At 41.2% G+C, this 26,671-nt stretch overlaps 1 protein-coding gene across 2 annotated transcripts; it reads right to left on the minus strand.

The window, feature by feature from the left end:
* Positions 1-21,129: 21,129 nt before the first annotated feature.
* On the minus strand, positions 21,130-21,930 carry LOC119649417. 2 transcript variants are annotated; one of them, XM_038051556.1, is made up of 2 exons: positions 21,506-21,930; positions 21,130-21,373 (listed from the first exon to the last, which is right to left on the minus strand). In XM_038051556.1, exons 1-2 carry the CDS (start codon positions 21,900-21,902, stop codon positions 21,159-21,161), a joined length of 612 nt encoding a protein of 203 aa, XP_037907484.1. In that variant the 5' UTR covers positions 21,903-21,930; the 3' UTR covers positions 21,130-21,158. The 2 variants fall into 2 exon arrangements, with proteins under 2 accessions (XP_037907484.1, XP_037907483.1); XM_038051555.1 differs by having other exon boundaries at positions 21,130-21,256; positions 21,389-21,930.
* Positions 21,931-26,671: the final 4,741 nt, after the last annotated feature.

Consider the following 26,671-nt stretch of genomic DNA (forward strand, 5'->3'; position numbering starts at 1 on the left):
GCGATGGAAAAACTGTTGGAATATGACCATCAGTTGCACCATCCTTTCATCGACTTTAAAGTCGCCTATGACAGCATTGCCAGGGTAAAACTATGTACGGCCATGGAAGAATTCGGTATCCCGACGAAATTGATAAGACTAACTAGGCTGAGCCTAACCAATGTGCGAACCATGTAAAAGCAACAGGATCACTCTCGAGATCATTCAACTTCAACAACGGTCTAAGACAAGGGGATGCCCCATCATGCCTCCTCTTTAACCTGGCCCTGGAAAAAACGGTTCGCGATACAGATGTCAATGCTACTACCGGCCTATGCTGACGATATTGACATTATGGGCAGAGGAACCCGAGATGTACAGTCTACCTTCATCCAGATCGACCAGGCGACGCGAGATTTGGGGCTGTACATTAATGGAGGCAAGACGAAGTACATGGTGGCAACGTCGTCGCCAGAAAACAAAGAATGAACAACATCGAACCGCACTGGTCAGACGAGAATAATAAAGATAGGAGATTACAACTTTGAGACTGTTGAAAATTTCCCCTATCTAGGGTCGAAAATCGCAACCGATAACAGTTACGACGATGAAATCTGCGCACGGTTGCTGGCTGCCATCAGAGGCTATTTCAGCTTAAAAAAACTGTTCCGCTCGAAACGTCTCACCTTAGGGTCAAAGTTCTTATTGTACAAGACAATGATCTTGTTAGTCCTCATGTATTCCTCGAAGACTTGGGTTTTTAGCAAGAAAAACTGCGAACTCTTGGCCGCGTTGGAGAGAAGAATCCTCCGAAGAATTTGTGGCCCCCTACATGAGGGTGCACGATTCCGTAGCATACATAACGACGAAATCTATGAGCGATACCATGACCGTCCGGTTGTGGATAAAATCCGGCTCAGCAGGTTGCGGTGCTCGGGTCACGTAATCGGTGTGGATAAAGATGGTTCAGCCGGAAAGTCTATAAAGGCAATATCTATGCCTGGAGTTCCTTACTAAGGCCGGCCTAGACCTGATAACGGTTGTTGTGGCATTGATGACGATGAAATGGAGATTCAGGAGCCTTCGATTCCATCAGGATTAAGCTTATGACTGAAAAAAGCTACCGAACAGCGCTAAGTCTAAAGAAGAGGGAAAAAATGTTGGGATTATGAACAGAGGATTTAAATTGGTGTTGTATGTACTTTTGAATATATGTATATCCATTTGATGGTACATTACCACATAAAAGCTGCTTCTGTTTATTATCGAACTTAACAATTCGTTTTTATCGTACATATAGGATGGGCCTAATCGAATGTTGCATCGAATGCAAAACTGCTAACCGGGCAGCTTGAATAATTTATTTTCATCTTCTGCAGTTAGAACTTGTATCTGGATGGATAATCAATGCTTATAAACTGTATAAACTATATAAACTCATCGGTAGGTAGGCTGTATTTAGGCACTCTTGTCTAGGCAACTTTTCGGTCCAATGAATTATTCATTGAATTTCAACTTCTATTAATGCTTAATTTGTGGTGCCATGCAATCTTCCAAAGTGGATCAACGAGTTTTTTGAACCAAAATAAAAACCGAACATTTTTTATCTGAGCTAGAACATCATCGAACTATTAAGAGAAGATCGCCCGCCTAAGTCTGTTGAACGGACTCAAAACCATTTCAACCTGCACCGCATAAAAGGAAATTTACATAAAACCGTCATTAATTCTTTCACTTTCCATAGATTCCGAACACCGCAAAAAGCGAAATTGAATTCGCTTTCGAACTGGAAGCCAGTAAGCTAGATTTAACGAGCTCAGATTAGAATTTTCTCATGAACTGTTTGAAAGAGAATCCAGAAAAAAATGTTTAGGGTGAAGACACTATTACAAGGTTCTTATGGGGAGATGCTTTTCACTGTTTATAGGAAAAGTGCATTCAGGGTGGAAGTTTGAGACCGACGACGGCCAAAAGGGCAAAATGATTTCTGCATCTGACAAATACGATGATATCTCAACCACCGGTAAAATAAGGAGATTGTGAAGTTAGGTCTCCCCTCAAAAGTTCTAACAATTTATTAAGTGTTTGTATTGGTGATATTTAATATTTTGTTTGTGAGGCATCACAAGGGCAGCAACCTTTTATTATAATAATAGCATTTAAGCCGCTTGAGTTTGATTGCTTTCTTATTGTAGCAAATGAAAGATACTTAGTAGTTTTTTTGCGTTTAGTCACTTATTTGGCTCAATGTTTAATTGGTAGCGGCTAAGATTGTAGAGCGCGGATATTACCAATCCGTTATAGAAAGTATTAGGTCCTCTGCTAATAATGGCCGGTTCAAATGGATTCGGTTGAAGGTTGCGCCCACTTTCAACAACTACATATCTTACTATTACAGATAAAAGCCCACGAATTTTCTGATTTCGGAGCTTTTCATCAGTAGCCCGAAATATCTCTCTTGGTTTCAAGCCTCATTGATCTCCAGCATGAAATTCACATTTTCTGGACAACTGGTTCACGCCATAAACCTTTGGTGTAAAAAATCCTTCGCATTCGTAACCACGTTTACGAGTCTCGTGGATTGTCGTGGCCAAATTGCTGCGTATATGTGCGTCTAATCATTTTCAATGGTGCGGTATGCCAAAAACCAGTTTGTGGTTTGTTCCATTTCCTTTAGAATCTGCAATAGTCTGTAGCCGTGCTAGTTGCACTCGTAATATCTTAGACTTTCTATTTGTATGTACATAATCGATCGTAGAAAAATCGGTCTTCACTAACCAAAATGTCAATCGGGAGCATCTTTGTAAGTACGTGTGCTGCTTGTCCTGATGGGGTCGTACGCGCTTTTGGTAGATATGCTATTGCTAGTTTCCTGCAGTTCATCATGCTTTCCAGTCGAGGCCACCAGAGTTCGGTCATACATTTGACTTGTTACAGCTATGGAAGACGGTTTGTTGATGTAAACTCATGTGTTTCTTTAAGGGGGTCATCCAGCGTGTCGGATTCGCGGAATTGAATTTTTTTTGGAACCAACTGTATCTAGATATAGATAATTGAAACCAAGGCTGTAGATGTCTTTCTTGAAGAAACCTAAGGTTACGGATTAGGTACAGCAGATTAATGATCAGTTATGGTTTTATGGCTAAAAGTAGCATTTTACTTTTTAAATGCGTTTTGCTCAAAATTGCATGTTGAAAATCGGCTGCCACCATAGCCCAAAATCTATCCAACGAAATTCTTTTCAATTTTCACCACTTATTCAGAACATATTTCTACGGTCCGCAAACTAGGATAATAATAAAGCCTTGAAAAAACAACAAAATTCACAAAAAAAAAATTTAACACTTCACCAAAAATTGAGTTTTCAATATTTTTTACTAATCCTAGTTTGTGGACTGTGGTTCCTTACGATGACCGCAGCGCCCTCTAATGTGGCAGCAGAAAAACATCTTTCTTTGAGATAGGTATATAAATTACTTTGTATTTCCATAACGAACTACGGTATCGGGGTGGAAAAATTGCCACTCATGCTCACGATATTAATAAATTTATGGTGTTCGTATATTGCTGTTTGTATCATTGTCCAGTTTTTCACAAAAAAATTCTAAAAAAAGCGAAAAAAAACGGGCTTCACACTGGATGTCCCCCTTAAGTTCAATTTCTTGTCCATCATTACTTGCAAGAGTTGGTTTTGAATATAATTTGTTCATGTTTTCACTGAGCTTTGGTGTTTCTCGATAATAATATGTCCTCCAGAAGGACTTCCTTGGAATTTTGATAATGAAAGGTTTGAAGTGTCTCCAAGGAAATTCAGCAACCGGGATTAACCTTAGCTTTCTGTTATATGATGAACTAAAAAAAATTAAGTTGTGCCTGCCTCCCTATGCATATCTCCCATTCCTCGCCCTTGTGGCATCCATCATCATCATTATCAACGGCGTAACAACCGGTATCCGGTCTAGGCCTGCCTTAATAAGGAACTGCAGACATCCTGGTTTTGCGCCGAAGCCCACCAATTCGATATCCCTAAAAGCTGTCTTGCATCCTGGCCTACGCCATCGTCCCATCTCAAGCAGGGTTTACCTCGTCTTCTTTTTCTACCATAGACTTTCCGGCCTGGATTATCCTCATCCACACGGATTAAGTGACCCGCCCACCGTAACCTATTGAGCCGGATTTTATCCACAACCGGACGGTCATGGTATCGCTCATAGATTTCGTCGTTATGTAGGCTACGGAATCGTCCATCCTCATGTAGGGGGCCCAAAATTCTTCTGAGGATTCCTCTCTCGTCTTGCTCGTTTTGTCTTACTCGATCGAGGCAGTTTGTCCTGTCGGAATGTTTTTCTCATTATGTCGATATCGTCAGCGTAGGCCAGTAGTTGGGTGGACTTAAAGAGTATCGTACACCTCGCATTTACCTTAGCATCACGGATCACTATCTAGAGGGCCAGGTTAAAGAGGAGGCATGATAGACCGTTGTTGATGTCGAATGCTCTTGATAGTGATACTGATCTTTTTATCTCGCGTCGCACATTGGTCAGGGTCAACCTGGTCGGTCTTATGAATTTCGTGCGGATACCGAATTCTCTCATGGTCGCGCACAGTTTTACCCGGGCTATGCTATCATAAGCAGCTTGAAAGTCGATAAAAAGATGGTGCAACTGATGTCCATATTCCAACAGTTTTTGCATCGCTTACCGCACAGAGAAAATCTGAACTGTTGTTGATTTGCCTGGAGTGAAGCCTCTTCGGTATGGGCCAATGATGTTCTGGGCGTATGGGGCTATCGGCCTATCAAGATAGCGGAGAATATATTATAGATGGTACTCAGCAACGTGATACCTGTATAATTGATGCACTGCACTCCCTTTTTATGTATGAGACAGATAATGCCTCGTTGCCAATCGTCAGGCACTGATTCGCTGTCCTTCACCTTGAGCACAAGTTGATGAACCACTTGATGTAATTGATCGCCTCCATATTTAACCAATTCGGCAGTAATTCCATCGGGTCGTGGTGACTTATGCTTTTTAACCCGATGAATTGCACGTACCTCCAACTCGCCAATATTCTGGTTGTTCAGAAGCTCATTAAAGTTTTCTTTGTCTACGCAGGATGAACATCGAGGTGGGTAAGTCTTCATCCTGCTGACTTGTTGGTAAAACCTCCGCGCCCGGTGCGGTTGCTCCCCATACTTTTCGAGTTCATAGACCTGTTGGTTTTACCATGCTTCCTTTTTGCGTCGGTGAAGTCACTTCTCCGCTCGACGGAGTTCGTGGTAGGTTTTTGCGCGTGCCCGCGTCCTTTGAGAATGCAGTATTACTCGGCATTCATAATTCTTCCGCTCGTTTGCTAGCATACATTCATCGTCAAACCAGCCGTTCCGCCTCTTTTTGCGGCTGGGGCCAAGTATGTCGGGTCTTTGCGGTTATTGCGGGATTGATTTTATAGGTGTTGCGGAGGGTGGTGTTGTGAATGGCTTCAGAGTTAAGGCTCACCTAATTGTTAGAGGGGATTATGGGTGGTGTTGGTATTCGAAGCTCGAAGCTCCGTGCCAACTAAATAGTGATCCGAGTCTATATTTGCCCCTGACATTCTTCAAAGCTGAGAATTGGCGGCGTTCGATAAATTTGGTTGAAAGTGGTCCGGTCTGGAGAGGCCCACGTATGTTTGTGGACCGCTTTGTGTGCAAGCCAATAGCCATGGGACACTGCTAATTGAATAATTCGCAGTTCGTTAGTATTTGTATTTGGTATGGGAGCCAACGTATCGCCTGAATACGGGCTCTGTCCCTACTTGGCTTTTAAAATCCTGAAGTATGATTTTGATATCATATCTGGGACAGGGTTCGAGGGTTGGTTCTACTGCTTCTTGGGGGTATCCTTCTCCGACTCTGCATTCTTCTCTGTACGGGGGTGAACGTTAATGAGGCTTATATTTCTAAATTTGCCTCACAAGCGCAGTGTACATAGCCGTTCGCTTATATTTTCAAAGCCGATAACAGCAGGTTTCATTTTTGGGTTGACTAAGAAACCTACTCCGAGCACCTGGTTTACTAAGTGGCCACTATAGTATAAGATGTAGCGAGTCTTCTCCAGGAAACCGGTCCCTGTGCGAGGCATCTTCTGCAACCCTGTTACATCAGCCTTATATTGGGATCGGGTTCGGCTAACTGCTTGGCAACTCCACCTCTGTACAGGAAGCGCAGGTTCCATGAGAAAATGCGTCGTTGTGTTATCCGTCCAGTCGAAGACTCGTGTTGAGGCGTCGTAATAAGTCGTTTTCCGTGTAGGGTTCTCAGCCCTACACAACCCCAACGGGGAAACCAGTTGGTACAATTTGCCCCGTTTTTAGCCGCGAGAGACTACAGTTGCAAATTTCAATAAAACTGGGCTTTAGTTTCAGTGACGTCAAGTGTAAGTGATAAGCCTACTACAGAGGTGAATATCCTAATAGGATTCAAAATAAGAGCTAAGCCTTTCTTGACCCAATGAACTTTCTAGTAAGTACTGAACATTTCTCATCGATTGTTTTTGACACTGTTCCATGCCCACCGCAACATTCTGTCACTAGTGCACTTGTACCGCGCTAGAGAGTTCCGACGTTTTGCTTTTTGACGGAATTATGTTCCAGTACATAAGAAAATTTTGGTTCATTTGCGTTTTTTATCGGCCTACGCTTGGCTGCAGTGCAATGTGACTTTCATCTGTTTATTATTATATATGTTAAGGATCCCCTGGTACTCAACCTTCTTCAATTCATCCCGCTCGTTAGTAGTAGTGGTTACTTTATTGTTTGTAATCTTGTTTAGGGTATAGATGGCTTTCTGGTGCTGATTTTTGAGAAGGATTCCATGAGACCCCCGGTTCTTCTGTAGTGAATCGCGCTCTTTCCTGTAGATTCGACTTCACCTTGCGGGGGTTGGGAGCTCTCACGGGCTTTGAGTGGACGAGGGGGAGCCAAGAAACGAAAATAATGATCAAATCAGTTCTCCAGATTGGAGGTTTCGAAGTGATAGGCTTATAACCGGCTGTCCTTAAAAACTCAACACAAAACACTGCAATAGACTGAAGCCTGGGATGGAAACGACTGCATAAACAATTATCTGAGCTGAATCACTTAGAACAGGCCATATTAAAAGTCTCCTTCTGCAATCCACGGGTCTCTTCTTATTTGAACCTCAAATTGTTTCTAATGCTTATTTTTGCTTTTCTTATCTATAAATGCAACGGTGAACAAATTAACACAATTTTTGTCCACAACCGTGTGGTGTGATCAAGTGAATAGTTCGTAACATGTGGAATTTATTCAAACTGAGTGAAATTTGCTGAAATCACAATAGTTTTGTATCCTGGTTGAAAGAAAAAGTTTATGATTCTCGATGGGATCATTTGTATCTAAAGATTCATCCGATAAGAATTCCCAGCGCCATAATATTTCTCGGGCTAAAGGTGCGTGGTTTGGATCAACGCGAATGTGTTCCCAACAAGTGATTATATTGTCTTGTCGTATTAATTTCTCCATCACTTCCCTTGCAGTGATGCTATCAGGAAACTTTCTATTTTTGATGAAATCTTCAGTTCCGAAACCGTGGCCGATCGGTATTCCTATGCAAAAGAAGTCTGTATAATCGTTTTATACCAATCATATGAACAAGAAGGACAAATTGGCGGGACCGGTAAAATCATAGAAGTGGATGAAACTGAAATGGTCAAGCAAAAGTATGACCGCGGACATGTGGTTGATGGACACTGGATGGAAATTCTAAAAATTATCATATTGAAATATGCCCCGACGGATTTCGTGATTCTGAAACTTCACTCAATATTATTAGATTTTGCTTTGAAAAAACCTTAAAAAGCAACCAATGGAAGCTTTTTCCCGTATTATGGCAGCTCACAAAGGACCTAGCACTGCTGATTATTGAATATCAAGTTTCAAATCAAGAGGTTATTCGAAATCAACGAAAAAAATTGACAATCGAAAGTTTCTATGACAAACCAATTACAGTAGAAGTTACTGCTGCCAATCAACGAAACATCGCTGGTAGGAAGGTTATAGTAAGATCACTCCTCATTTACAGCAAACAAGCTATTTGCAAACGAAGAAAGACAAGGAGGTGTTGCGATAATTATAAGAGATGGTTTGTGATGAACATGTGGCAAAAATAATTGAATGTTTATAATTCAATCAATAAACTTAAAATGTAGTATAATAACCGTATTCGCGAAATTGTTGAAATAACCGTGAATCAAGTCGGATTTGCCAAAAACTGCGAAACTACTGACGCAATACACGCTGCGCGGTTATTCATGGAGAAACACCGTGAGAAGCATCGCCCTCTTTACATTGCATTTCTGGATCTAGAGAAAGCGTTTGACCGTGTGCCACACGAACTTATCTGGTATGCTTTACGACAATACTTAGTATCAGAAGAACTCGTGCGCTACCACTCGTGCTCTACCACGATCCGAAAAGTAAAGTTTGAAGTATGGCGGGTGTATCAAAACCGCGTCGTGCTTCTGTTAACTCTCACCACTCCTCTTTGTTCTTGTTAAGGACACCGTCATACGGAACATCCAACGTCCAGCGTTCTACTTACTGCTTTATGCAGATGATGTTTTCTTAGCATGTGATAGCAAAAATGTTCTCGTGCAACTTGTTTAAAAATGGAATGGTCGCCTCATGCAATACGGTCTCAGATTGAATCTAAACAAAATGGAATTTTTGACGACCGATTTCCATGAAACAGGCACAATCACTGTCAGCGGGTATGATCTGCCCAGAACTGAGCGATTTCAAGATGTCGGATCAACGCTATCAGCTAATGGAGAACTGCGTTATGAAATTGCTTTACGCATTAACGGAACCTGTATGAAGTGGCGTTCCACAACCAGTGTTCTTTGTGATCGACGTGTTAACGAACGTCTCAAATCTAAAATTTACCGCAATGTCGTCCGTCCTGTCGCCCTCTATGGATCTGAGTGTTGGCCAACTATAACATACAATGAACGGCGTCTTTTGGTAATGGAGACGAAGATGTTGCATTGGACTAGTGGTGTGACACGTTTTGATCACATCAGAAATGAGGATATCCGCGATCGTTATGGGGTTGCACCGATCGTGGAAAAGTTGCGAGAGAGGCATTTTCGATGGTATGGTCACGCAATTAGTGATAACGAGAACACACTTGCCAAGATTGGTCTGAACATCGAAGTCGATGGTAAAGGACCAAAAGGCATGCCAAAAAAACGGTGGCTTGATAAAGAAGATTATTTTTTTTATATTACTGTGTAAACATAGAAAATTCGATCTTTTTTTCGTAACGATGATATTGTGAAATGTAGTTATTATTATAATCTTTGTACCTGCCATATATAATTATAGGTATTTATAAACAATTGAGGCAGTCGAAGGGTAGTATAGATCCCAGGGCGAAACGTGGATTGGATCGAGCATGAAACCGGGGAAACGCCTGCTGAACCAATACCAACAGCTCTACTACCAAACTCTATCTCCACCTTCACATGGTAATCGCTGCGAGTTCTATCTTAATGAGAAATTGCAGATGGAGAAGGATGAAGGCGAGTCTCTCGCACGTAAAAACGGGACAAATTGTATCAACTGATCCTTCAGGTTGGGGGTTGGCTACACGGAAAACCGACTTTAAGGAGGCAGGAGCACCTGCGTTCCCTGTACAGACCGAATGCTGCTAAATATAAGGCTGATGTAACAGCGTTGCAAGAGATGCGCTGGACAGGGATCGGTTTCCTGAAAAAGAGCCATTTAGTAAACCATGGGCACGTGTAAGTGTAAGTTTCCTAGTCAGCCAAAAAATGAAACCTGCTGCTATCGGCTTCGAGAACATGAGCAAACGGCTAGGCACTCTGCGCTTGCGAGGCAAATTTAGAAATATAATCCTCATAATCGTTCACAATGTCAAAATTATACAGGGTGCGGCAGCATAACTTCCTTTTTTCAAAACTCAATAGAAACTATTGTATGCATCGGAAAATATTTATTTATTTTTTATAATGTAGGTACATGTCTAAAGTTTTTATTTACATTGTTTTGAAGATCAAATCTGTTAGGTAACGTCCCCCATTCTCCATACATTGCGTAAACCGATTTCTGGCGTTTGTCATGACTCTGGTTAGCATAGCAGGTGTTATGTTGGCAATTTCTTCTTGGATGTTGGTCTTCAAATCTTGTAGGGTTTTTGGACGGTTCACATAAACACGGGGTTTCAAAAAACCCCATAGAACCCCTCGGGGACGACATCAAAAAGAAATTCACACGCGTTCATCCGAGAATTGAAGTCACGTTCTGAAAGTTCCTGCAATATCGCCATCTTATAGGGATGAAAATGAAGATCATCACGAAGAGTTCTTCTCACAGAACGATCGGATAGTCCAAGGGCAGATGCGTGTTTGCGCGCAGAACGCCGTGGCGATCGCAACATTGACGCTCTCACTGCTTCAATGTTCTCAGGTGATCTAACGGGCCGAGGGACTCCAGTTCTTCCTTTTGTCGCACTTGCAGTTTGTCTGAATGTAGTGACCCATGTAACAATTGATTTGCGGTCTAGGACGGGAGCCAACGGGGCTAAGTTAAAGCGATTCCGAAATGCACGCTGTGTTGCGATAACCGAACATCCGCTTGAAAAGTAAACCTCATCGGCAAAGGCACGCTCCTCACTATTCCAACGCATGATGGCGACTGAACCATGTCGGGACAAAACTTTACAGTATCCCCTCTTGAACGAGACCACTAGCGCTCCGCTATGACATCAACTAACTGAGTGGCGTGCATTTTAAAAAAGGAAGTTATGCTTGCGCACCCTGTAGTTGGAGATTTCAACAGCCAAGTAGGGACAGAGCTCGTATTGAAGCGATACATCGGCTCCCATAGCTTACATAGAGATAACAAAGATAACGGACTGTGGATTATCTAGTTAGCAGTATCGCACGAAATGATTGTTGGAAATGCTTAGTTTACGCGGAAAGTTATCCAAAAATATATGTAGGCCTCTCCAGATGGGACCAGTTCCAATCAACATATAAGGGGCCAATATAGACTCAGATCATCACTCAGATCGTTGGCATGGTGTTCCCAGCTTGAATTACAACATCACCTACATTCAAAACACAACCCTCTTCAATATCTCTAATGGGGAAGTGGATACCGCAATAACTGCAGCTAAGAGAAGTCCTGGAGATGAAGCATCAACAAATGATCTTCACAATCACCTGAAGAACGTTTTCATTGATACCGTCACAAACATGCTTGGCCCCAGCTGCAAGAAAAGTAGGAACGGTTGGTTTTACGATGAATATAAGCTAGCAACAGAACGGAAGAATGCTGCATACCGAGTAGTGCTGCATTCTCAAAGAACGTGGGCACGCGTGGAGGCTTATCACGAACTCCGGCGAGCGGAGAAGCGACTTCACAGTCGGAAAAAGGAAGCATGGGAGAACCAACGGGTCATGTGAGCTCGAAAAGAACAGGGAGCAACCGCACCAGGCGCGGAAGTTTTACCAACAAGTTAGCACGATGATGCCCTATACACTCTGATGCTTATCATGACGAGACAAAAAGAGAAATCTGATTTCCGACAGAATCGGCATATTGGAGCGTTTGGTTAAGTATATTGATGAACTGCTCAACAACCAAAATATCGGCGAGTTGGAGGTTCCGCCAACTGAAGACGACGGACAAATGCTGCCACCACCAAGCATAGAAGAAGCAGTCCGCGCAATCCTCCGGTTTAAAAACCATAAGTCGCTACGAGCCGATCAAATTACAAACGAATTGACTAAATATGAAGGCGACCAATTACACCAAGTGGTTCATTAACTGATGCTAAAAATGTGGATGTGCCTGACGACTGGGAACGAAACATTATTTGTCCCATACATAAAAAGGAAGATATTACGCAGCGCGAGGTATTCCGTTGCTGAGTACCATCTATAAGATATTCTCCGTTATCTTCCTAGGACGGATAAACCCGTACGTCCAGAACATCATTGGCCCATACCAGAGAGGCTTCACTCCAGGCAAATAAGTGACAAACCAGGCAAGCGATGGAAAAACTGTTGCAATTTTTTGTATCGAGTTTAAAACCGTCTATGACAGCCTAGCCGGGTAAAACTGTACACGGCCTTGAGAGAATTCGGTATTTCGACGAAATTGACTGACTAGGCTGACCCTGATCAATGTGCGAGGCCAGATAAAAGCTTCAGGAACACTCTCGATACCATTCAACATCGACAACGCCCCTGCGTCCTCTTCAACCTGGGCATGCAAAAAGGGATTTGCGATGCAGACGTAACTGCGAGAGGCACCATCATTTTCAAGCCCACCCAACTGCTGGCCTACGCTGATGATAGTGAGCAACCCGAGTCTGCCTTCATTCAGATCGATCAGGCGGCACGAGGTCTTGGGCTGAACCTTAATGAAGGTAGCGCCAAAAACGAAAGAACGAACAACATCTAATTGCATTGCTCAAACGAAAACAATGGAGATAGGAGACTACAATTTTGAGACCGTTAATACCCACCATAGGGTCAAAGCTCTTACTGTACAGAACTGCGATATTCATCATCATGATCATCATCAACGGCGTAACAACTAGTATCGGGTCTAGGCCCGTCTTAATAAGGAACTCCAGACATCCCGGTTTTGCACCAATTCGATATCCCTAAAAGCTGTCTGGCGTTCTGGCCTACGCCATCGCTCCATCTTAGGCAGGGCCTGCTTCGTCTCCTTTTTCTACCATAGATATTGCCCTTATTGACTTTCCGGGATGGATCATCCTTATCCATACGGATTAAGTGACCCGTCCACCGTAACCTATTGAGTCGTTTTTTATCCTCCACCGGACGGTCACGGTATCCCTCATAGATTTCGTCGTTATGTATGCTACGGAATCGTCCATTTAAATATGCTATTATTAATTTTATGGCAAGAGCGGTGGGAACGCTCGGGAAAGGGTCGGTGGACTCATAGGCCCATTCCTGCCATCAAGGAGTAGTTGGAGAGACGACACGGTGAGATAATTTATAGTCTCATCCAATTTCTCACGGGGCATGCAGGATATCGCAATATCTGCACCTGGAGAGGAGAAAAGCGCGGTCACGTATGCCGCGTATAGAAGAAACTGGATTAAGCTAGATTGAGCTGACTCGGCCCCGTGATGTAATACCTTATGTCGGTTCCGCGGGACAGGGAGGGAGTCGGGGGTGGTTTTAGTGAGTAAAAATCCCACACGCTGGTCTGCCAGTGTCTTTTGAAGGTTTCCACCTCGTCAAAAAAAGACGGACAGACAGATAGACAGACTGACAAACAATCATATCAAAAGTTGAAAGCAAACGCTCCCCACCGATTTCTTGCCCTATTCTGCTTAATGAAATAGTAACGGATATTTTCCCACAGAATGTTAGTACTGCTAACCTTCCCACTGTCGAGATAGACACCGCCGAAGTTCCCCATGGTAAGTGACAAGGAGGTCCTCAAAGCTGCGGATATAATTGTTGGAAATCAAGCCCCTGGCTTGGATAGCATGCCTAATAAAGCTCTCAAGCCAGCAGTCAAAATAATTCCAAATATGTTTGCCGGGCCGTTCACGACATGCCTTAAAGAAGCAACATTTCCTACACAATGAAAGAAGCAGAAAGTAATACTAGTCCCCAAACCAAACAAACCTTTGGGTGAAGCTTCGTCCTACAGGCCGATATGCCTTCTAAATGATTCTGGGAAACTATTCGAACGAGTAATCTATAACAGATTAATTCGAATTGCCGAAATGGATGGCGCTCTCCCCGAAAATCAGTTCGGAGGTCTACAACGGATGCACTTGTCCTAGTAGTTAAAGCAGCTAAGACGGCACTTGACGATGGCAAATATGTCCGCTAGATGCAGTAAGATACTTGAGTCCCTAATCAACTTAGGCGTGACGAAGTACCTGGTGCGTATCGTTGCCGACTTCCTAATCGATAAAGGAATGAGATCATTCCAAACGACATGCGGAGTTCCACAAGGGTCTGCCACTCTTGTGGATTATTATGTATAACGGGAATACTGACCCTAGACCTTCCTGCTGGTGTGGCCTCCATTGGTTTCGCTGACGGTATTGGTGTGGCGGTTGTTGCACGCCTTCTCGAAAAAGTCAAGTTTTATGCAAATGAAGCACTCTATGAAATTAAATGCTGGTTATAGAATGCTGGTCTACAGCTTGCAGAGCATAAGACGGAAGTAGTACTTATTACCAAGCGGAGGAAGTGCACTTCCATGTGGATCAAAGTTGGAACGGAAACAAGTCATTCCAATCCTGCACTTAAGTATTTAGGAGCGTTGGTTGTGAGAATACTACCAAATATAGGTGACCAAAGGCCGAGCCATCGACTCCTTATTTCGAATTCAGTCTGATCCTACTGTAAGCAGCCTCAAAATGGGCAAATGCACTGAAAAATATAGGAAAAAAGAGAAAGATTGGAGCTGCGTATCGCATAAGTATACTCCGAACATGCTGCGCTTACAGAACAATATCCAATGAAGCCGTTTGCGTGATAGAAGGAATGGTTCTGATTGAAATTCTGGCGAAAGAAATACAATGACTTTACGATCGAACGTATATCACCGGAGAATCTCCTGCCCGTCGGCGACAGTTCGCACGAATTGAAACTGTCGCGGAATGGCAAGAGAAGTGGGACGAGTCCGAAAAAGGCCGCTGGACTCACAAACTCATATGGGATATACGGAAATAGATCGCGCGACCCCACGGCGAAGTAGGTTTCGATCTAACTCAATGCTTGAGCGGACACGAGGCTATCGAGCATATCTGTATCGATTTGGGCGTGATGATTCGCCATATTGCCCAAAGTGTCCAAATATTGCGGAAGAAGCAGAACACGTCTTTTTTTGTTGCCATAGATACGAAGCCCAAAGGGCTACACTAGAAGCTACAACCGGGGAGCACTTTACACCCGAAAATATAATAAAACTTATGGTGAATGCAAAGGGGATATGGACCGAAGTGGAAAAAGTGATTGTATCCATCGCAAAGAAGCTTAGGCAGGAAGAAGTCATCCGAAAGGATGAACGCGAGAGCAACACGAATATTAACATGAGCGCAGAATCAATTCTGATCCAGCCCGCGACGTAATACCAAATGGGATTCCCGCGGGGATAGTGGAAGGAGAAGGAGGTGGTTTTAGTGGGTAAGAGTCCCACATAACCGTGTAGCAGGAGCCTGCGGTAGCTTTTGAAGCTTTCCACCTTCTATCGGGGAAAAAAAAGACAGACAGACGGACAGACAGACATCGAATCGATTCTAATAAGGTTTTGTTTCACACAAAACTTTAAAAATAGTTACTAACTACGAGTGGCAATGAGTAGCTTACGAATTTTTTCTCAAAAGGACGACGAAGAATAGATAAACATAAAGTTGGACAAATTTACAGAATTTTCCATTCTTAGGGCTATGGTTTCATTGCAAGTATTTATGGTTTAAATAATATTATCCCAATCTTTTATTACACTGTGTGCTGGGTCATTAAGTACAGAAATCTGAACCGCATAAAATGAATGGCTAGTAGCATTTGGTAAGCGGATGTTGTCATTATCCTGCTGAAAAGCAAATGAAATATCATTCTGTTCGCCTAAATGTGGAAGTAAGGAAGCAGAGAAAAATTCCTACTGTGCGTACTTGTCTATTCGAGCCGGACGAAAGCGTCGACTTTTAAGGGAGTCATCCCGTGTGTCGGATGCGTGAAATCGACTTTTTTTGCACCAATTGTATCTAGATATGGTGTAGAATATATGGGCACAGCGATTTTTCGATATTCGGAGTCGTTCGGAAATTATAGTGCTAAACACGTGATAAGTCACATGCTAGATTTATGTCGATCGCCGTAATAAAGCTCGAATTTGTCGGTCCAAAAGACTTTCGAATGACTTCGTTAAAAGGACAAGAATTGAAATCAAGGCTGTACATGTGTTTCTTCGAGAAACCTAATGTTTATGGACTAGGTATAGTAGATTAATGGCCAGTTAAGGTTTTATGGCTAAAAATCGCATTCTAATTTTTCTCGAAACTGCATGTTGAAAATCGGCTGCCACCATAGCCCAAAATCTATCCAACGAAATTCTTTGAAATTTTCAGGGCGTATTTAGAACATATTTCTACGGTCCGCAAACTAAGATAATTGCGATTTATTCAGTAGTTTTTTTTTATTCATTGAAGAAGCCTTAAAAAAGCGCAAAAATTCATAAAAAAAAGTTTAACACGGCACCAAAAATTTACCTTTCAATATTTTTTAATAATTCTAGTTTGTAGACTGTAGTTAAGTCTGTACGTTAAAGCGCCGTTTACTTTTTTCTTTAGGATAATCGCAGCGCCCTCTAGCGGGGCAGCAGAAAAACACCTTTTTTGGAGATGGGTGTATAAATTGCTCTGTATTGCAATAACCGACTATGCGAGCGGGCTGGAAAAAATACTATGCACGCTCAATATATTAATAAACCTATGGTGAAAAAGTCGTATTTGTACCTTCCCCCAACTCTTCACAACAAATTTCTAAAAAAAGCCAATAAAAACGGCATTCACACGGGACGACCCCCTTAACATGCATACTAACAGGGGACCAAATCATAAGGGAATTACCACAAGCGTTATAACGCGTAAATAATGTTGATCATTCAACAACAATTTAAAAATCCATGAGTCAAATCCACAATCTATTCGTTACCACCTGATTAAATGATCTAAACAAAAAAAATTGCAAGTAAGCCAAGTAACCTTCAAAATTGAAATTAATTACATTAAGAAACTTTTACCTTAATGATTACATGCAAATTCTGATTTGTAAGCTTTGTTTTCAAATTTATTATAATCAAAATCTCAGCTTTCCCAGCTTCACTGAAGTTTCTAGATGGAGACATATCTACTTTAGTACCAGCGGTATTCCACTTTAGTACTTATATATGTACATTTGGAGCATGCAGCAAAGGGGAAATATTCATATACCAATTTAGATAGGTATGTCCATATATATTCTATATATGCATAAATCAGTATGCAATAATAGACAATGTTTAAGAGATTAGATTTTCGTCTATTACTTGTAGCCCAGCCTAAAAATAATAGACAAGGAATAGTTTTTTTCAAACTAATTTTTTTCTGTTTTTAACGTATATGTGTATATATAATTCGGGGGCGACATACCCTTTCTTCAGTATCAAACTGGTAGCTTTATACGGGAAAAGGAGGGGGGGGGGGGTTAGGATGAGCATTATATTTATCTGAAAATTCGAAAATATATGAAGAAATATTTTGAATTTATAGCTATTTACGAAAAGAAAAACGTGCATAGAAAGTTCCTGACATAACATGGACACAAAACCTTTATGTCCAGCTCCGGTACTCCGACTTATTTTCGTCTAGAAACACATTTACTTTATGATATAATACATAAATAATATGAGCAAGCAACGTAATATTATCCATTAAAATTTCGATCATTTTGTCGTTTGGTAAAACATTGACATTATTAACTTCCTTTCGTGTTGAAAAGTGCTGAAAGGTATTTATTTAACTAAACAAGTCGCGCTCGCGCTTCGCGTATAAAGGTTTTGTGTTCACCATATGTGAGAAAGTTCTACGCACATTTTTCTATCCTTATATAGCTACAAACCCAACCTATTTTTTCATATTTTCCCAAACTACAAAACATACGTACATATTACAGCCATAGATATTATACTCACTCTAAACAAACAAACTGCCTTTTTCCAAATACTGTACATATATATGCACGTATATAAACTCGTACCCTTACTTCTGATTTACTTCGTGTACAAAAGCATACATATGTACATATATAGTACGTATATTAAATACGGCGGGTTTAATGTACAAATATATCTATCTGAATTAGACACTACCCGCAAAGGCATATACTATAGACCTATATACACACATGTCTGGTTGGAGTAATTGATATTCGTTTATAAATGATTAAAAAACAAAAACAAAATAATTCATAAGAACTCAGTTCGTTATGGTCATACAGATTGTAGAAAGCACGAAATTCATAAAAAATAGCAAAGTTTCACCCCCTACAACTTTGCTAATAATGGTTGGATTTTTTTCAAACTTAACCAAGTTATGCGTTATGCTCTTTGTTACACGCATGCCAAATTCGCACTCCTGGGATGAACATAAGGCGGGTTGCCGAGTAAATTTATAAAATGTGGAAGTATACTATTATTAACTTTATTTGTGCAAATATCGGAACCAGATGTATTTTGAGGCCTAGATTTCGTAGAGATGCACCACTATGTTTTTTTTTCAGATTTTTCGGTTGGATAGGTTCTGAGAATGAGACCTGTTACACTTTTTAGGGGTCATATTTTGAGCCTTCACAACTCTATGTTTCTCCCAGTATCAAATATGGAACCTATTTTGAAAAGTACTAATTGAGACCTTTCATTTCATATCCCATATGGCTACATTTTATGAAAAAAAAATTTGCACCCTCCATTCCTCCCTAAAATTGAGACAAAATGGCGCATCTTGCTATATGTAAAGGGAACAGCGGATCACACACTGTTACCACAATTTTCACGACAATCGGTCTAGCCGTTTCCGAATAAATCGGGTGTGGATGGCAGACAGAGCCAGAACAATGCCTCCTCACCTGAAAAACCAGAAACAGATTGGTCATTAAGGCACTTGATGAGAATACATTTCTCGAGGGACACCGAGTTTACTGGAACGGCCATAGAAAAAGCATCGCAGCTGTCCCAACAGTTATACCGAGCATGTGACGTTTCCATGTCAAGACGTGCACATTCCCGGAAGCGTAATCCTAACTACTGGTGGAATGCTGAAATAGCGAAGTGTCGTACGGGATGCTTGAAGGCCAGAATGCCTTCTGGAGTCAACACCGAAGAAACATGCCAGAGTATGAACAACGATACCTCCAATATAAACAGGCACGAAAAAAGTTGCAGTGGGTCATCACGAAAAGTAAAAATTAATCCTTTAAGCGACTCTGTGATGAGCCAGATTCAGATCCATGGGGAGGAGCGCACAAGTCCGTTATGTCTGCAATAAAAGGCAAAACATACCTTCCTATTATGTGCCCTAGATTATTGTGGGAGATATTTTCGACATTATTCCCCCAACATCCAGAAACAATCTTCCCAATGATATCAATGAGCACCGAAGAGATACCTTCAGTAACCACAGACGAAGTCTTGGACGCAGTGAAAAGGTTCCGGGAAGCCGCAGCCCCCGACATGGCGCTGAAATTGGCAATGAGAGTGGCAACAAGCATGTTTGTGACGGGTATTTACAGACTGTCTAAAATAAGGGTTCGTCCCCGCAGAGTGGAAAATACAATAGCTTGTATTGATCCCGAAGACAGGTAAGCCGATAGGTGAACTCACATCATATAGACCTATCTCCCTTCTGAATACAATAGGCAAGGTCTTCGTGCGGGTAATCTATAACCGGTTATATCCATTAATTGATAGCGTAGGTTATTTATCGAATAGGCAGTTTGGCTTCCGGAAGGTTCGGTCAGCGGTTGATGCTACCAAACTAGTTTTTGAACTAGCCAGAAAAGCCTACGACGAAAGGAAATACTGCGCACTGGTGACTCTTGACATCAAGAACGCGTTCAATTCTGCCAGATGGAACCATATCATCGAAGCGCTCATCGCGGCACAAACACCAAAATATATACTAAATATAATCTTCCATTACTTCCGCCAACGGAAGATAATTTATGATACGAACGAAGGGTCGAAGATGTATGTAATAACGGTAGGAGTTCCGTAGGGATCTGTTCTGGGCCTTCTGCTATGGAACTTACGGCTTCCAGTAGCTAAACAAACCGTTGTCTTCGGATTCATAGATGACGTTTGAGTGGTCATAACATCCAATCACCCCGGACAGACCACGGACTGGAGCTTGCGGAGGACAAGATGGAGTTGGTGCTTTTTACAAAGCGGCGGAAACAGAACACTATTAAAATTCGCATCGGGGCGCGTCTTGTTAGCTCTCTGCCATCGGTAAAATACCTGGGAGTAATATTCGACTCCAAGCTGAGCTATAAACCCCACTTAAAGCTTACTGGGCAGAAAGCGGTGACCATTAGCTCAACACTGGCAAGGATGCTTCCGAATGTAGGCGGCCCGAAGCACAGTCGACGATTACCGTTATCACGAGTCGTCGGCTCTGTACTTTTATATGCGGCACCAGTGTGGGCGCCGGCAATAAAAATCGGAGAAAATCGTAGACAGCTTCATGTTGCGCCTACCGAACAACATCTTATGAGGCAGCATGCCGATGAGGCCAGTCGTCCCTATGAAAATCTGGAAGAAAGTCTAAAGAAGCAAAGTGAGCGTTTGCGGTCCCTGGCTGCATGGCAACCAGCGTGGGACCAGGCGGAAAATGGCCGGTGGACACACAGGCTTATCCCAGACATAAGCATGTGAATTATGCGGAACGACGGTTAGACGAGTTACGATCTGACTCAGTTCTAAACCGGACACGGTGGATACACGTTCGGCCTAGATGAATCGCCCGATTGTCCTACGTGTGAAGGTATAGCTGGAAATGCAGAACACGTTTTCTTTGCTTGCCCAAGATTTCAAAGCTCAAGGAGAAAGCTAAAAACAGAGCTAAATACCCGTTTAACGGTGGAAAATCTGATAAGGTGTATGGTGCAATCAAACATAGCATGAGACGCAGTAGTGGCACTAGTGAAACAGAACCATCAGCAATTAAAAGCAACAGAAGTACAGCGGAGACAAAGAAGCGAAACTACTGCAATTAACGCTACGCAAAGCGGTAGCGGCTCGTTTGGAGTAAACAGCTAAGAACTGAAAGTGCGGAGGAAATATGGGAGGTTTTAGTCAGTAAGATTCCGGCATGCGCGTCTTAGATTCCAGATGCGTACCCATGATGAATTTCCCCCATCCAAAAAAAAGACAGCCAGACAGACAGATAGACAGGCAGACAGACACCGACTCGATTCACATAAAACCTTAAAAACACCTAGATATTAAATAATAAATTGCTTATTAGAAATAACAACCAATTGGGTGTCAAATAACAAAGACATTTATTAAGGTCGTTTCATACATTCATAGCCACATATTACAAATTAATAGGCAAATATTTTCTTCTTCTTCCACGAGTCATAACCGGAGCCTTCTCCAGAAAATCCGCCTTGAAGTTCCTTGTATCCAAAACCTGCGCCACCTCCAAAGCTTTTACCAGAGTAGTCAATTGGAGCCCCCAAGGACAATGGGTCTTGGTAACCTCCAACTAATTTTGGTTGAAATTTATCCACAGAAGGACCTTCATAACCACCATAACCACTGAGAGCGCCACCTCCAAAGCTTTTACCAGAGTAGTCAATTGGAGCCCCCAAGGACAATGGGTCTTGGTAACCTCCAACTAATTTTGGTTGAAATTTATCCACAGAAGGACCTTCATAACCACCATAACCACTGAGAATCTTTGTGGGGAATTTCTTAACCTTTACGACCTTGGCGAAGGGAGCGACTACAACTGGAGCTTTGACAGACAAAGGTACAGCCTGGGATGGATAATCGCCAATTAATTTTGGTTGGAAAGTCTTAACAATGGGTCCTCTCGCGAATGGACCGCCATAACCAACGTCAGCATGGGGTTGATATCCTCCGATAATTTTAGGTTGGAATGGTTTTACAATGGGTGCAACTGGAGCACCGATAGGAAGATGGCCACCAATAGTCTTGGGTTTGAAACCCTTAACGATGGGTGCACTGTACCCTCCAAGGGCTGGACCACTAAAACCTTCTGGTGTAACGTAAGCTGATGCAGCAGCACCAATAAATCCAATCACAAATAAAATGTTTTTCATTTTGTTCTTGAGTATCTGCTTCAGTAAAATGTTTGGAACTGCGTAGATATTTGGATTGGACGTCTATTTATATGAACCCATAGTACATATTTTCATAAATGTGTTCAAATCTGAAGAGTTAAAACAAAAACGGTAGTTTTTTGATAGTTTTTCATATCTTTTTTCTAGATCAGTACACATCTGCAAACCTATATTTACTAATAAGCTCAAGGAGGAAGTCGTTCATTGGTATCCAACAATCGACATTGAGATGAAAGGTATCGACGAGTCACTTATTTGCAAAAGCAAAATGGTCAACGTTTTATTTTTGTTTTTTATTCTCCATGGGTTGCCAGATTTAAATGAGATACAAAGTATGAACATTTATTTTGTATGTCCTTCAGGAAATTCTTGCTTGATTTATTTTCCTTGGTTCGGTTGAAATTATGAGAACAAGAAGTTATACTAAGCATTCAAACTACTACTTTTGCGACTGCAGAATTAATAAGTGAATGTAACATAATTCACAAGAAGGGATATACCTAAGAAAAATTGTCTATAGTGAAACTAATTTGGAGAAGTCTTATAGTAAGGATTCAAAAGACAAAGAACGATCAACAACCAGAACATCGTATTTCGTATATAACGGTGTAATGTCGATAAATGTTACTTACATTTCCACTTATATATAATATATTACAATTGTTTGTCCGACCAGACTTACTCTTTCTATTTGTATCATTTTAGTGCATTGGCGTTGATAACAACTATACTTTGTATAGTCTAAAGTCCGGAATGCAGATACCTCAGCATCGAGTTCAAGTTTAGATTGTTCTGCACCAAATTTCCTCTGTGCTGCTATATGGGTATTTGGAAAGTGACCTCCACTGTTACCCGTATGTTTCAAGTTTTGGTTAACACGCAGTAACTGCATTGCGTCATTGGACAGAATAATATTGTCAATGGATGTAGTTTATCTGGGAGCTATTGTGCCCCTTTTCTGGTTAAAGTATACCTATTAGTTATAGTACGTCGTGATTGTTTAGCCTGTAGTGACCAAGGAATACTTGCACTATTATCCGGAGGCTCTTTTTGGTGAGGTTTAACTAATCTTTCGAATGTTTGGGTTCGTATCCCCTATGAGCACCCTGGACTCTTCAATTCCTAGTAAGTTCCCTCAGTGGTTTTATAGAATGGCTCTGACTTGTGTAGCGGCGTAGCGGTGTAGTGGCTTAGCTGCTCCTTTCCTGCCCAGCCCATCTGCTGCTTCATTAAGAGAATTAACCGCCTGAAATATGCTGTTATTGTCTTGTTGTTCCACCGTGTTACTTCCTATCGAAGGGAAGCCTTGTTGTTATGTGATCCCTGCGAAGATGCGGTAAAAAATCGAAATGATTGAGATTGTGGATTATTGCAACGGTTTTGCTATATTAAGTCAATTTTAAGGATCAATGCTTTGCATGTTGTAAATAAATTTAAAATATTTCTAATTACGGGTAGACAAGCTTGTATTATAGCTTTTCCCTCACAAAGATGTAATTTATTGGATTGCTTTCAGAGGTTTAGCTGATGTTTATAAATTTGTAAAATTGAAAACAAATTTACTTCAGATTCAAAATTTAACCAGAAATACAAATAATGTACATAGTAGTTGTTTTTTCTGGAAATTGAGGACGAAATACATGTTTTTCTATAGAAATATCTACCTTTTCTTTTCTCGCTGCAGCTAGCCACTGTTTCGTAGGTAGTTGGTAGATAACCTGTAGATTACACTCAGAGCTATTCGAAACAGTGCGGGTTTGGTAAAGCGAAATGAGATTGTTTCTCAGCATACATAAAACGTAATGGCATTTATGTCAGAAAAAACGTTAACAATGGTTGATCCAACAAGTTCAACAACATGAAGTTCACTCTCGTTGCTTGGCGGCTTTGCAACCTAATTGTCTGTAGTTCAAAAATTTTCTCTATTATTGACTTTCAGTCAACCCTCAACAGGTTTGCATTTTCTTTTTGGAAGACGAATTTTATAGGCCGGCAGCAATTGTTAGACGATGCGCGCGGAATGACGTACGTTCGTTTTTGCTGTTCTCTTATCCACCAATTTCAAAGACATCATAGCTATAAACCATAAATATTCAACGTTATCTGAGTGTAATTATGCGCCGTCTCCAACGATTAATTAATCGATATTTGCAAGAATAAATGTTTACACCAACGAAAAAGAAACAACAAATTTTTTATTATTTCAAAAAATATTCATCGTTGCTTGATGCGTCTATGGTTGATACTATCAATGAATTCCTATTTGCCTGTTAGTTTTAAATCTTCCCCTTCATCTAAACTTGCATTTCCCAATATACTCTTCGCTTTCAGTTGAAAAAGTTGCCAAAGAATTTACCGAAGCTATCTGCAACATTTGGAATGATAACAAAGCATTTTTCTTAAAATTCAATGAGGATAGGCTGGGAGGGCAGTTTACAAGCAGACCATTTATCGCAGACTTCAAAAATGCATACTTCTTTTCCAACAAATCTAAATCAGTGTATAAAGTTGGGGCCTGGTGAGGATTTAAAGATGACTGTTGATCACTGGTTGAAGATTTTGCTGCCATATCTGTAGCAAAGCTCCTTCAGTCGCGTTTTCAGTTGGTGAAATGGACTGGAAATGGAATGAAGTTTTCTATAAAGTCAATCTAGTCCAGGCTACGAATGGACCCTCCTGTATTGCTCGAAGGGTCCATTAGCAACTGCACATATCGTAGGAGCCGAGAGAGAACAATTTAGTGGCAGAAATATTTTATATCAAAAATAATATTTGAAAGCATGTAAACAATGGTGCATTCAGATTTAACAATTGTCTAAAGTCCCCTTATTAATAACATTTTGTCCACTGGACAATGCATTGTGCGCTGCCTAGAATACAGGCAGGTTCCTTCTCACTGGTACTCCCGGTCATTCTCAAGATCGCCGTTCTTGCCTGCATCTGTATATGCAGATGGAGAGCAGTCACCAGAGGGACTTTTAGGGATGCCACTGGGCAAGTTTTCGCTCACTGATACACACACAAGCCAATCTTTGAAGTTTGGGTAGCACCACTATATTTCAGTGTTTGTTAGTTCTCCTAGGAATTCATTAATCCAAAACTCGACGAAAAGCTTCAAATATTTTTGAAAGAAGCATTCAAAAATATTAATATTTGATGAAAAGATAACCTTCTAACAATCATACATACCTCGATCTTTGCATTTTTGCTCTCATATTTATATTTGTTAAGTTACCCGCACGCCTATCTAAGCAATTTCATTATGTCACGTGCTGCGGTGGTTGCCGGTTAGTCTTTATTAGAAGCAGAAATACAAATAACTTGGGGTCCAAATGGATACACGACACCAGTTATGTAAGTTTTTTAAGGTTTTGTGTAAAACAAAACCACATTAAAATCGATTCACTGACTGCCTGTCTGTCTGTCTGTCTGCCACACGCACTTTTCTCCAAAACGGCTAAACAGATCCGAACGAGATTTGGTGGATAAATGGGAACTGTGAAATAGTTCGAAACTGACTTTAGTTTTGCCGTCAATTGCAAAGTGCATGAGTAAGGAGTCAAAATGTACGCACTTAAAGTGAGACAGGACTCATTTTCGGAAACTACCTACTCCAAAAATACGGAAAAAAAATAGGGTGGCGCGCTTAGATGAAATCCCCCCTCCCATCCCATTGCGATATCTGCTCAAATACACTTACTAATAGTATATTACCAACTTTTAGAAATTTACTTAAGAACCCCCCTAAGTTCATCCTAGGAGTACTAAATTTTGCCCCGACATAGAGGACTGTATATTAAAATCGGTTTACTGTCTGCCTGTCCCTCACACGCATTTTTCTCGTAGACGGTTGTAGCGATTAACCCAAAATTTGGTAGAAAGGTGGGAATTGTGAACGCTCACGCATTTAAGGGAGGGGGGTTCCCATACATGCAAAAGGGAGTATACATTTTTTTTATCAAATGTAGTCATGTATGGTATCAAATGAAGGGTCTTGGTTAGTACTTTTCGAAGCCGGTCTTAGTTTTGGAATTTTTTGGGAAGGTGGGCAGTGCGGAGGGTTGAAAGCGATCATTTCTTTAACGGACCCATTCTCAGAAACCATTTAACTGAGAAATCTGAAAAAAAACAAAAGGCTGCCACGATATGGTGCCTAGGCTCCGAAATACCCTCCATACCAATACCTGTTCAAATAAAGTTAATAATAGTACATTATTATAATTTTTAGTAATTGGCAGGCAAACCTCCCTTAAGTTCCTCCTAGAATCACAAAGAATCAGCAAAATATAGTGCATGATTTTACCAAGTATGGTGAAAATCGCAATATTACTAACAAAGTCAGGTCAAAGCTGTCGCTTCTGTGCAAATTCAAAACTTTGAATGTCAATATCACTTGAAAGTGGAGATTCTCACATAATATATGTGTATATAACGTGTTACATACTAATGGGGCAAATGCACACTCAAATCTCTTTATAAAAAAAATAAACAAAACCTTTCATACCTGGAGCGTCTAGCTTCTGGTTTCTCGACTTGTTTGTATCTTTTGTAGGTTAAATTCTTCGTATTTGCTAATAATGTTAAACTGAGAGTCTGAAGCGTATGAGTTTAACTACTATCAAAATAGGGCTTTCCATCAAATTATTTATTTAAATCGCTTTCTAAAAGATAGAGGGCAATGAAAATTTTAACACGACAGGGAGCTGTCATACGCTCGTCGATCCTCACATCTCCTTGTTTTTCTTCAG

Source organism: Hermetia illucens, chromosome 2, assembly GCF_905115235.1.
Source record: "Hermetia illucens chromosome 2, iHerIll2.2.curated.20191125, whole genome shotgun sequence".
Taxonomy (NCBI): Eukaryota; Metazoa; Arthropoda; class Insecta; order Diptera; family Stratiomyidae; genus Hermetia; species Hermetia illucens.

Bases quoted from the DNA above. Each gene is read 5' to 3' on its own strand.
- LOC119649417 (XM_038051556.1), bottom strand. From the start codon at position 21,902: ATGAAAAACATTTTATTTGTGATTGGATTTATTGGTGCTGCTGCATCA. The intron at 21,374-21,505 runs GTTATGGTGGTT...GCGCTCTCAGTG, and splicing joins CCCCACAAAGATTCTCAGTG to GTTATGGTGGTTATGAAGGT.